General features: G+C 40.3%; 2 protein-coding genes across 2 annotated transcripts; one reads left to right on the top strand and one right to left on the bottom strand.

Moving 5' to 3' along the window:
• Positions 1 to 921: 921 nt before the first annotated feature.
• Positions 922 to 4,328, bottom strand: adat2 (adenosine deaminase tRNA specific 2). The gene is made up of 6 exons (XM_085373145.1): positions 4,132 to 4,328; positions 2,769 to 2,873; positions 1,574 to 1,724; positions 1,381 to 1,487; positions 1,116 to 1,188; positions 922 to 962 (listed from the first exon to the last, which is right to left on the bottom strand). Exons 1-6 carry the CDS (start codon positions 4,225 to 4,227, stop codon positions 934 to 936), a joined length of 561 nt encoding a protein of 186 aa, XP_085229271.1. The 5' UTR covers positions 4,228 to 4,328; the 3' UTR covers positions 922 to 933.
• Positions 4,329 to 4,920: 592 nt separating this feature from the next.
• On the top strand, positions 4,921 to 12,047 carry LOC146617560 (peroxisomal biogenesis factor 3-like). Its single transcript, XM_085372455.1, has 12 exons — positions 4,921 to 5,099; positions 6,477 to 6,608; positions 6,701 to 6,782; positions 7,005 to 7,048; positions 7,207 to 7,328; positions 8,243 to 8,309; positions 8,411 to 8,465; positions 8,658 to 8,796; positions 8,884 to 8,954; positions 9,048 to 9,170; positions 10,127 to 10,223; positions 10,852 to 12,047. Exons 1-12 carry the CDS (start codon positions 5,027 to 5,029, stop codon positions 10,933 to 10,935), a joined length of 1,089 nt encoding a protein of 362 aa, XP_085228581.1. The 5' UTR covers positions 4,921 to 5,026; the 3' UTR covers positions 10,936 to 12,047.
• The last annotated feature ends 328 nt before the right edge of the window (positions 12,048 to 12,375 follow it).

The following is a 12,375-nucleotide window of genomic DNA, read 5'->3' as shown; positions in this document are numbered from 1 at the left end:
TAACAAATAAAAGGACGGAAATGGAGAAGGAAGGAAGGAAGTTATCAGCCACAAAAAGGAAGGAAGGAGACAGGAAGGAAGTGGTGACAACCTTGAAAAGACAAAGAGCAAAAGAAAGTGCAAAAAAGTTTAAATTCCATCAATCCCTTTTTTGAGCCAGGGGGAGGAATAAAAACAGCAGGACACATGAAACAGACACACATACCCAGCAACGCACACACAGACACTGTCAATACAACCTAACTGCTAATGCTACCAACTGACACACCACAGAGTGTGTGTGTGTGTCTGAGAGGAAGTGAAACGAGCTGAATTGTGTCAGCATGTGTGTTTCTCTTATACGAGCAGCTGTGAAGGTCACTCCCGTTGAGAAGCGCTCTCAGGCACACTTCCTTAGTTTCTCACACTGCCTGACTCGTTCTCGGAAAAATATCACAGGAAGTGGTATGCATCACATTTAGAGCTGAAGCAGGCCAAGAGTGTGCTTCTGAACGATACAAATCAATACGAAAGACGGAGAAAAGAGCGTGTAAAGTTCACCCACACAACATCCAGTGAAGATTTGCCTCCTCTTTCCTAAAAATTATTTCTTATTGACATTCTTGAGCCTTTACTTTTGGAAAATATCATAAATTTCTTTTAAATATAGTATTTATTAGTCCAAAGACTATAGTTTTATTTCTTCTATGTGGAGGTTCAGTGACAGGAAGACCGCTGGTCTATAGCGCCCTCTGGTGGCAGTCTGCATGAACAGAAACACTAATGCTAAATTCTAACTGTAAATAAGATGTCCTTTATTAAGGTCATATTAATAGGTAAAGAAAAGGTTAGACAAATAGTAAAAAAAAAAAGCAATAGACAAAAATGTATGTAAAATATAATTTAATTAATAATATTATAAAAAAATCCTTGTAATAGGATGTTTCTTGGAGATCACTCCTTCCTTGTTTTGGGTTTGGGGGCTGAAACAGACAGAAAGTTTAACACTGTGAGAAAAGAAGAGAAGGAATAATAGTGTAAAAAAAGCAACAGTAAAGTATGAAAATATAAAACATTTTGATAATGGAGCATGAGGAGGAGAAAAAAAAGACATGCAGAGTGGTTTTGTTTTTCACCATTTGGATTCTGCTGTTTGTAGAAAGTCTTCAGCATGTCTACGGCTTCCTCTGCTCTGTGACCTGAAATACACTGAACACACACACACATATAATACACACTGCACCACACAAGGACTTTACATTCATGTAACTCTTGAACATCCCATTCAGAAAAGGAGCTGATCTGCTTGCCTAAAGATTTCTGAACTCAGCTGCAGGAAGCACAAACTACTCCACAAACATGCAGGCGGAATCCAGAAAGACATCAGGAGCAAACACTGACCTTGAACTGGGTCCCAGTGTGAGGCAGGTCTGCAGAGGAGACATCCAGGACTGAGCCGCAGCCTCCGAAACGCTCGTTCCTGCAGCCATACACAATCACGGGGATGTCTGACAGCTGGTAAAGGAACAACAACTGAATCCCAACACACACACACACACACACACACACTAGCAGAGAGGTGAGGCGAGGATACTGAGGAGGCGCAGCGCTGCAGCACACATTATGCATGGCTCCACGGTGACGTACAGCGTTATCCGCTCGCACACGCTCTTCACATCCAAGCTGCTTTGCCAACACCAGTCCAGGACCTGATCCAGAGCGACCATCTCAGCGTGCCGAGTGGCCTGAAAAAAACCACCACGCACAAAGAAACGTATGCAAACCTCAGGTATCGTGTTGACGCTCAGGTATTTGTTCCTCTACTTCATTAAACAGCTGATTGAAACTCTGATATATCCCATCATACTGATGCTCAAAAGCCAATGGCGAGTGTGACCCTTAGAGTGGCTTTAAATTGATTTGGTTGCAGTTTTTAAACAGAGGTTCAGCCCTGAAACTTTCAAAACTTACAAAAGACTCTTTGTAATTTAATGAGATGGGCTGAAATCATTAAACAAAAAAGCACAGCTGATTCTGTGGAGGTCAGGTGGGAACTTTTTGCACTTCAGTCCAGATAAGGTGACGCTTTAACTCTGAATTTCTTCAGCAGTAAAAACACTTTTTGATACCATCTCTCTTTGCACTCAAATGTAAAGCTGAAAGGATTTCCTGTACCTGTATGGACTTTAAAAATAATGCTATTCAGACTTTAAGACAAAAATGACCCAAGCAACCAAATAAAAGGAGCAAAGTGTTTTCCCTTTTGCTCATCTTTCATCAGACATGATGCAGGGACAGCGGGGACTTTTCCTTAGTTTGAGCCACATTTACTTGGGAGGAAAACTGTTCACACCATGAAAGGATTTTCTCAGTTATGGGCTCTCACTCCACACGCCGCAGAGGACTCACTATTGCAGAGTCACCGGCTTACTTAAGGACAAATATTGATCAGTGATTGATCTGACACTCGCAGATTACAGAAACTAATTAGGTCGGTCAAAGCAAACTACACAGTGGGGGATTACTGTACAGAGACCATCAACCCAGACCCTCTGGGACCTGTTTGTTCAATAGTTTGAACAGATAATTGTTCAAACTATTGAACTTGTTACATTTTAATATACCAATATATTATTTCTTCTTCTCCTCACCAATAGTTAATGTATCAGTTCTATAATTTATTCATTTTGCTTTGTCTTAGTTGTTGACTTATGAGTTTTGAAAGAAGACCACTCATACATACATCTCCATTTGCAGAGACAAATAACTGTGCTGTACACTTTGCCTACATTTTTAGTCTCATTGACTTCATTCCTTCCCTTCCCCACAACTTCGTCTTTGTAGACCATGAGACATCCGACAGGCACCTCTCCATTCTCCAGAGCTTCTTTCGCCTGCAGCAACACATTTAAAAAGGCAGTTAACAGGAAGCAACTAAAGATGGAAAATTGGTTAGTGTTAAGAAGAACTTCAGAAGAGAAAAATCCCCAATACACCTGTGCACAGATCTCTGGCTGCAGCTCACAGCTTTGAGAGCGTGGTGTCTTTAGGGTTCTCTAGATTAAACTTTTAGACATTTCTTAATATCATAAAGGAGGCACATGAAATTATTTTTAACATTATACACTAATTATTAAGGATTTAGGGATTATAATAGTGGATCATCTGCCTCCTGCCATCTCTATCATCCTCCTCTGCCATACTAACCCTTCTTTCACTACATCCATGAACCTCCTCTGTGGCCTTGCCTGGCAACTCTGCATTCAACACCCTTTATCCAGTAAATGTTCTGCACATGTCCAAACCAACTCAGCCTTGCCTCTTTATCTCCAAATACTTAAGCTTTCCCTCTGATTTCTAATCTTGTGCATCCTGCTCACTGCAACTGAAAATCTGAGCATCTTCAGCTCGGCCTCCTGTATTTTTCTCAGTGCCACATCTCCAAACCATCACAGCAGGTCTCACTACCATCACCTTCACTTTTACTCTTGCTGCTGACCTTCTGTCAACAATCACCCCTGACACTCGTCTCCACCTGCTCCATCCTGGCTGTACTCTCTTCTTCATCTCTCTTGTGCACTGTCTGTTGCTTGGGATGGTTGACCTCAGGTATTTATACTCGTCTACCTTGACTATTACACCTATCTCGTTCTCATTCACACACAGATTTTCTCTGATTTTCATTACACTCTCTTCCACCTGTTTACTACAGATCACAGTGCTATCTACAAACATCCACGAGGTTCACGGAGACACCTGTGTGACCACATCTGACAAATGTTTACATTATTTATTATTTACTATTATAAAGAAACTTTTTTCCAGCTGTATATAATATCACTACTTAATCCCTAAACATGATCAGAGCCTGGATAAACAGCAGAAAAAGGGCATCAGAGGGCTATAACAGAAAAACTGAAATACAAATAAAGACATCTAAGTAGCATTACTATATAAAATTATCTAGAAAAATAACCAATACCTCAATCAATACAATAAGGCAAATAAAAAAATAGAAACTTCGTAGTTCACATACCGAGTAGTTTAAATGAAAATTAAATAATTACTTTAAAACTGCAAATTTTACAAAACAAACAAAGTCGCCGTGACTCGGCTGAAGAGTTAACGGAGTGATTAAAAACACGAGCTCACCATGTCAAAAGCTCTGGCCATCCACCTCTCAATTTCCTCTTCACTCGGACAGAACAGCTCCACAGACTCTTCTTTACTACCCTCCTCTGTTCCCATTTCAACTGCTGTGACCAAAACTCAATATAAAAAAGCTGCATATAATACACCTGCTAATTTTTAATTCCTGTTTTACCCGTAGCCACGCCGATGTAACGAACTCACACCGGTGGGGGGAAGATAATATTGGACGGACCACTCGCTGCACCTGCGCTCCACGCTCGTTCTGGTCTAATGACGTCAAGTTGATGACTATTGTGGAGGGATCTAAACCGGATGTTATCGATTTTACCCCCAAAAATAAAAGAACAAAATTTTTTTAGTTTATACAGGGAGAAACTAAATTTTTAGGGCTCGATACGATTCGTTTATAAGATTAAAAAAAATCTATTGTGTTTTACTTCAGAGACCAGTCTGACGATGGTGACAAACTAGTGTCTCAAAACTATCTATATATTAGATATTCATTTTTTGTTTTCGTCAAATTTTGAAATATTTTATTTTAAAATTTGTGTATCAGTTTTGCAAAGCTTGTATGTGCATTGGTATATTGCATTGTATTGTATATTTTAAAAGCATTTAAAAATATTAAGTGTTTTTTCCTTGCCTAAATAAATAAGAATGTTTCCAGGAGCCTTGTTGCAGACACAAAGTCACTTTATGACTACTGTAGTTCGACTTGTGGTTTTATTTTGACATAAATAACCGGAAGTCATTACAATAGTTACCATGACCAAAGTACTTTGGCACTTTTGAGAGTTAGCAAGCTGCTATCCGAAACATGTCCGTAAAATAGTAAGAAAGAATTTAGAAATAGAGTTTTTGTTGTTTTAGTTGGTGGCCCTCTCTCTGTCCGAGGATGTTTTCGTCTGCGTGGAATTTTATAAAACGCCATAAAAAGAAATTTATTTTCACCGGAGCTCTAATTGGAGGTAAGTCATGTTCCTGTTAGCCGCCGTGCTAATGCAAGACTGCAGCAACACGCCAGACTCCGCAGAACAGCCTTTAGACTGGGCTTTTTATCCCCCTGTAAAATAAAGACGGAAGAAATGCACGCTAACCCATATTTCAAAAGCATAAAGAAAGAATGGTATTTGGTTTATTCGGAATTTGTTTTCTCCATCGTGCCGCAGAATATTTAGTGAAACTACCCTGTTTTTTTTTAACAACCCACAAGGTGTGTTTGCATTGAAAAGACCTTTTTAGGAAACCAGTTAGTTTCACCGAAATTAACACTGCTTTATGTGGTAGTTGATTACTAAGTTAAATACTATTCATTGGAGTTCTTACTGTGTATTTTATTTGGGGCTCTTTAAATAGCCAACAAATGAATGAAGTTTGGTGTAGCTGTTCATTATTCGTGTTTAAAATTAAGTAAGTGTACGCTGACCTCCACATAACTGCTGGCCTTTTATCTCACGTGGCATTATGGAAAATTCAGTGTCACTTACCATATTAATTGATAAGCTATAGCATCTGCAGCAAGTCGTAACATATGCACACATTTGTAAGTGGGATCCGGTGGCTATTTGACTTTACTGGTTTAAAACTGAGTGGTAAATATGGGGGTGGGGGGGATCTTGGGCCCAACAACTTTTAACTTTGGAAAGAGGGTCAGCTAACTGATCTTGCAGTAAATGGTACATCTTAGAGGTAATACCTTTACCAAAGGGTGATCTTGAAAGCAGTGCTTCCACAGGGCTGCCTGCAGGACAACTCATGGGGCTTTCCAGCCATTTTGATAAAGAACTGCGCATTTGGACATATCTCCAGAATTGATTGCACTGCAAATTATATAGCTTAACAATCTGATCGAAGCTCAGGAAATGTTTGGTTCTGCGATCAAATAAATGTGATACATAGAGGATGCCTGCCTTACGCCACTGTAGCCAGTCAACCTGTGACCCACCAATTAAAATTCTTTCCCCATAAAGGTGCTAAAGGTGATTTAATGAAGTCCCAATGGCTCGTCCTATGTAATTTGCACCATAATGTTTTCACAGTTACAATTATTGGATGGTTAGGTTTAGGGAATATACTTTTGAAAAACAGTGTTTATCCTTGCACTGGAGAAACTTGGAGAATCCATTTCAAGTCTCATTTCAGCTGTTACATTTTACACAGTGATTCAACACCTTTAATTTGTCACAAGTCTGTAAATCTGCTACTTAAAGTACAGCCCTCTGGTATTATTCCATGTCATAAATATCTGCAGGGCAAATCCTGGTTAGCTTTTGCATCGTACCAAAGCCAAGGATAGTTTTCTGCATTTGATGTGACCTCATTGTGCTCTCTGCGTCCCTCCTCAGGCGTATACCTTCTAGGTAAATATGCCCAGAAGAAGTTCAGTGAGATCCAAGAGAGGGAGGCTACAGAGTACATTGCTCAGGCCAGAAGACAGTTCCACTTCGAGAGCAACCAGAGGACCTGCAACATGACTGGTAATTATTTTACACTTGACCTGGTTATGACTAACAGTTGACAGAAAAAGGTGAGGACCAACACTACAGTGAAAGTTTTAAATGTGTTGCAGTGCTGTCCATGCTCCCAGCGCTCAAAGAAGCCATCGTCACGCAACTCAACTCAGAAAGTCTCACAACACTACTCAAGTCCAAGTGAGGAAAAAGCTTCTTTAACTTGGTCAAACAGTAGTAGTACACAAGTTTATTGTTTAAGGCTACATTTTTCTTTTGTTTGTTATTTTATGCTGATTATTGCAGTTGTTGATTTTATTCTTGAGGAAAACATTAAATTTTGAAATTAGCACAAGTTCATGTAGTGAAATAAATGTGTACAGTGGCTGACAACCATTTCCCTCATTCACATCTACTTTACAGACCGGCTAATAAACTGGAGATCTGGGAAGATTTAAAGATCATCAGTAAGTGTTTTTCAGTTCAGATGTCCCTGAGTGTATCTGAGTAAAATCTAAATGCCTCTAAATAATCTAATAATAATAAATAATAATTGACTTATTGGATTTAAAAACAAACACAAGAAAACTTAAAATATGATAACAGAACTTGTCGTTCCGTTCAGGTTTTACACGCACAGTTGTGGCGGTGTACAGCACCTGTATGCTGGTGGTTTTACTGAGAGTCCAGCTGAACATCATTGGAGGATACCTGTACCTGGATAACTCAGTGGGAAAGAGCACAACGGTGAGGAGCACAGTGACTCCTAGAACTGATTGACTGTGTGTAAAATGATCAGCTGCAGCTCACTGTGTCAGGAGTTTTGGAAACTGTTTGGAAAGAGAGATACATATTAGACAGGTTAAATATCGGTCTGATAATATTTATCCATGATCATAAAAAATACACCTTTTAAACATTACCTGGTTTCCCCAAAAAAGCCCTGACCTGTTGTGAACCTCTCGGGCTGTCCTGCAGTTTCTGCCACACTGAGGTGATGAATTGTGGGGTGGTTTGTCTGTTGGAGAGTTTGGAGCCCAGGGCAAAGCCTTGGGTTCTTTGTCATGCTCCATACATGTCCACTGGCAGGGTGGACATTGTTTGGGTGGGTGGTACATGTCAGAAAATATTTCCCACATCTGTCAGTGATATGAGAATGTGAGAATGCCCATTTCTGACCTGCTAGTTCCCAGTTTGTGTCCAGTTATGCTGATTTGTGTCAGTCTGAGAGTAAGACGGGTAATATTTTGGTGTACCCACAGCTAGGAAATACTCATCCTGTGTACTGACTCCTGCACCAGAAACCTGTTTCCTGTTGTAAAATGAAAGATTATCTAAGGTTTGTGTGAAAATGTTTGAATCGATATCCACATATGCCAGGACCCAAGGTTTCCCTGACGAACATGTTAACAGGTTAATTTGATTCCCCAGTAAAACTGGTGAAGCTTTTCGGTGCAGTGTAACACATGGCTGTGATTAAAGAGAGCAGCACAGCAGTGCTTTTTGCCTGAACTGAATAACATAGAAGAGAATACGTTAAAGATTTAATTAATGACCTGTTGATTTAAAATAAGCTTAGATTGGCTCAAAAAATCTCTGCCTGTTTAAAGCTGAGGTGAATATTATTCAGGAGTGTGTCTGTGTTGTGTGTCTGCTTGCAGACCCCTCTTGCCCCCCCAGACGTCCAGCAGCAGTACTTGTCAAGTATCCAGCACCTACTGGGAGACGGTATAGCACTGACACAAAAGCATAAACCTGTAAAATCCTTGTTTCCATCTGTCAGTGCAGGACTCTTGTAGTAACAGACTTCTGTCTCTGTCTCACACTAGGTTTGGCAGAGCTGATAACGGTAGTGAAGAAGGCGGTACAGAGCTCACTGGGAAGGTGATCTGCAACAATTATTCTCTTCATTATCCATCAGTGATCTATAAAGCAACAGAACAAGTTATTAACAACGTAGCTTAGGCTGGTAAAAACAATGTGGAACAAATTCTTTGTATTGATCTTTGTTGTGCATCTTTTAAATTAAAAAAATCAATCATCAAAACATCAACGTGGTTTATTTCTCATCTCCAGCGTGTCTCTGAAGGAGACCTGGTCTCTGCTGGAGCTGGAGCAGCAGCTGAACTGGATCAGAGCGGAGGTGGAGGCCAGCTCGAGGCGGTCTCTGTCCTGGTACCTGCTTGCAGATGACGAGAACGTGCTGGCCGATCAGGTGACTGCTCAAAGCAGATTTACACTGCCGTTCACGGGAAAACCCCATTACAGAGTCTTACAGATCTCTTTTCTTCTGCTCCTGTAGGCGTGCGGGCTCACAGAGAATGACATTATGACCATAAAGCTGCTTAACGAGACTAGAGACATGCTGGATAGGTAAATGACACACCTGTCTGTAGGTATGCTTTAACAAGATTGTGTTTGTGCTCCTGTGAAAGGTGAATTTCTGCTTTTTGTGTCTGACTTCAGTCCAGACTTCACCACTGTCCTCAAAGTCTGTCTGAACCGAGGTTTCTCCCGTCTCTGTGACAACCTGGCCGAGTTCTTCCGCCCGCCTCCAAGTGACTCTGCCCCCAGCTGTGCACCTGATAGGTAAGCCATAGACACCTGTTTTATTTATTTGTTTTACTGCTATCATTTGCATTTGAAACATGGAGAAATCTTATTAAATCCCTACATATGTGATAGCAGCTGGAGATATTATTATTCTGTCACTGGAGTTTGGTGACCTGAGGGTTACACTATGAACAAATTTCAATAACGCCGGGCTTTCTTTGGCTTCGTTGGCTTGACAACTGCTTCATTCTGCTCACATAAAACGGGGCACTTCATATTCTTCCACACAAAATAATCCCTATGTGTCCTGCATTCGAGCAGCTGCAGTTCCAGCAGTGTTAAACAGACCAAGCAGCAGATTACCATCAAATATTAAGACATTTATACAATTTCATTCCTGTGAATGTCCCTCCAGCAGAGAATCGATATTGCATTTAAAATGTGCTGCGAGTATAAGAATAAGAAAATGTGGGCCCTCCTGGCGATTTTAAACTAAACCTCTGAGCATAACCAGCTCCTCACCAGGGCATATATTAAGTATGGGTTGACGCAGTGATTTAGACAGGTAACCAGAGAGCCAGTTTCACAAGCTGAAACTGAAAATGCACAAATGATTTAGAAGATTTTAACATTCAAGTCAGGTCTCAGACGTGTACTTCGGTAGTTCTTTTTAAGCTTTTCCTTTTGGAATTCCAAAATGGACATTAATATAGTCCTACCTGTTCAGGAGGACTACATTAACATCTAATGTGCTTCGGTTGTTTGGGGTTGTTAGATATGATTCTGTTTAGGTCGTGATCACTCCTCGGTTTTGTCTGAACATAAATACCGGCCATGTGTAATGTAATGTAAAACACACTCCTTATACACATATTAAGTGTTATGAGGTGGGTGGGGTTTTTTTTTTTTGTCCTTGTTATTTCCCAGCAAACATTAGCATGAAGTGGGCATTACCTTAACTTTGCTGTCTTTTTCTGTGTTTGTGTGTTCAGTCTGTCTGCAGTCAGTCTGCCGCTGGCAAAGATCATCCCCATCATCAACGGTCAGATCAACACCATCTGCAGTGAGACCCCCAGTCACTTTGTTCAGGTAACATCGAACACCAGACGGTGGAGTGAACTATCAGAGTGATGTGCATTATGGCAAACAGCCAGATTCAGGGTGAAACAGTTGGAACAGGCAGCTGCTGTGGCTGTTAGTTATCTGTCAATCGGTCATTGTCCACACCGTTTGCTTTTTGATTTTCTTTACTGTTGGGAGCGTAATGTTCAAACATGTTCCAATCTGCTGACAGGTGCAGCTCTCATTTCAGAATACACATGTTAATGAGTTCTAGAGAATCACTGTCAGATTGGTTATGAAATCTTTAATCTTGCACGATCCGTTTCACTTTCTTTAATGTGTTTCAAACAGTCTTAGATTATTTTATTCTTATTCATCTGCACGTTTGGGCTCTTTATCAAACCTTTATTTTGATTGAAATTATTTAAGAGGATTGTCTGAGTATATATAAATTTTTTTTATTTCCAAAAAAGTTAGGATTTGTGTAACATGTAAATAAAACCAAATCATTTATATCCTTTACTTAATAAAAAAATTGTACAAAGACAACATATCGCATTGTTTAACTGAGAGATTTGTTTATTTTCACTTTTATTTTCTTACAAACTTGGTTGTATGTTAATCAAACATGTTTAAATCTGTGCGATCTCTGCAGGAGCTGCTGATGAACGACCAGGTGAAGGAGTTTGCAGCCAATGTCTACGAGACCTTCAGCACGCCGCAGGAGCTGCAGAAGTAATTGTCTGGATTGGACGAGATGAGGAGGAGAAGCAGAGGGAGGATTCGAGAGGAAGAAGAGTGGAGATTATTAAAGTCCTGGATTGTCAGCTCCTCCTGAGACACTTTTCCTCCTCAGCATCTCGCAAACTTCTCACTCCGTGATTTGTGGCCACGGCAGGACAGCAGGGGTGTTCAAGCTCAGCGCCGTGATGAATTACCAAACGGGAGGAGGAAGATGAGACCTCCACTGAGTCTTTAGTCAGAGCAGAGCCTGCAGTCAACTTTAGGACCATTGCTGCTTGGGAACTGGAGTCCCATTTAACCCAGTAAGGTGGCTTTTGTTTGCTCTGCACCTCAGCTGTGTGTTTGAAGATCAGAAGAGTTTACAGTGTGTTTCTCTTTTTCTGTTCAAACTTCTGTAGTGGCCTGTTTGTAAGATAGGTCAGGTGTGGACACATTTCTGTTATTAATCAGTATTTTTTATTGTGGGGTTGCTGAAGCAGATGGTGTTTTCAGAATATTTCAACTTAAACTTGGATGAAGAAGCTAATGAAAATGTCATGGATAGTTAAATCTGTATGTTTGTTTTCATTCTGGGAGTGTCACATGGTGATGGAATGAGAGTAAATGACCCATTTTTAGAGCTCTACAAACATTGGGAGGTTTGAAGGGTGCTGATGGCGTGAGGTCTCTGGTCACAGGTTGATCAGTCAGTGCACAGTGGTTTGTGTCACCTTTGGACCTTTTTTCACATGTTTTCACTCCTATTTACTGGTTGAGTTTGGGCACTAAAATTCATTCGGCTGGTCTTAGGAAAAGACGTGGTGGTTTGGGTTGAAATGGGGCGCTCCACAACAGGATATGTGTGAAGCATGACAGGCTGGGAGTGACAGTCGTATGTCACCAATGCTGTAATCCAGTGTATATAGCTACGGAAAGAGACAGTGTGCATAGCTGAGACATGCCAATGGCGTTGTCTTTCATCCTGGAAACACCCAGTGTAGTTAACTGTTTTTTTTTATTTTTATTTTTATTTTTTTATATGGAGCTATAAATTACATAAAGACTTCATTGAATTTTAATCTGTTTTCATGCTACAGATCTGTTTTGGAGGCTCTTTTAACTCTAACTTCTGCAGTTCCTTTGTTGTCCAGAAGGTGTCACACTTCTTCAACTGTTTATATGCTTATTTCCAACCTTTAGCTTCACATGAAGTTGCTTCCCCTGTTTTGAAGTTATTGGTATAATATTCTGGTCTTTGTGAAAATGCAGCATCATTTTATTTAAATGGCACAGATATTTTTCTCATTAATTTCAAGTTAATGTTATTTTTGGTGCAAAATCTTTCTAATCTTTCCCATTTTTCTTATGCTCATGTATTTGACCACTTGGCTTTAGACTCATCTGTATAGACACAACAGGACTGTTATTCAAAGCCCAATCTTTCTCCTGTCGTCCT

The sequence above is a fragment of the Diplotaxodon limnothrissa genome, linkage group LG15 (genome assembly GCF_057381915.1).
Source record: "Diplotaxodon limnothrissa isolate DT_005_m linkage group LG15, D_limnothrissa_male_GT1.1, whole genome shotgun sequence".
In the NCBI taxonomy this organism is placed as follows: Eukaryota; Metazoa; Chordata; class Actinopteri; order Cichliformes; family Cichlidae; genus Diplotaxodon; species Diplotaxodon limnothrissa.
The sequence above is the reverse complement of the archived record's forward strand: the minus strand, read 5'-3'. Positions and strand labels throughout refer to the sequence as shown.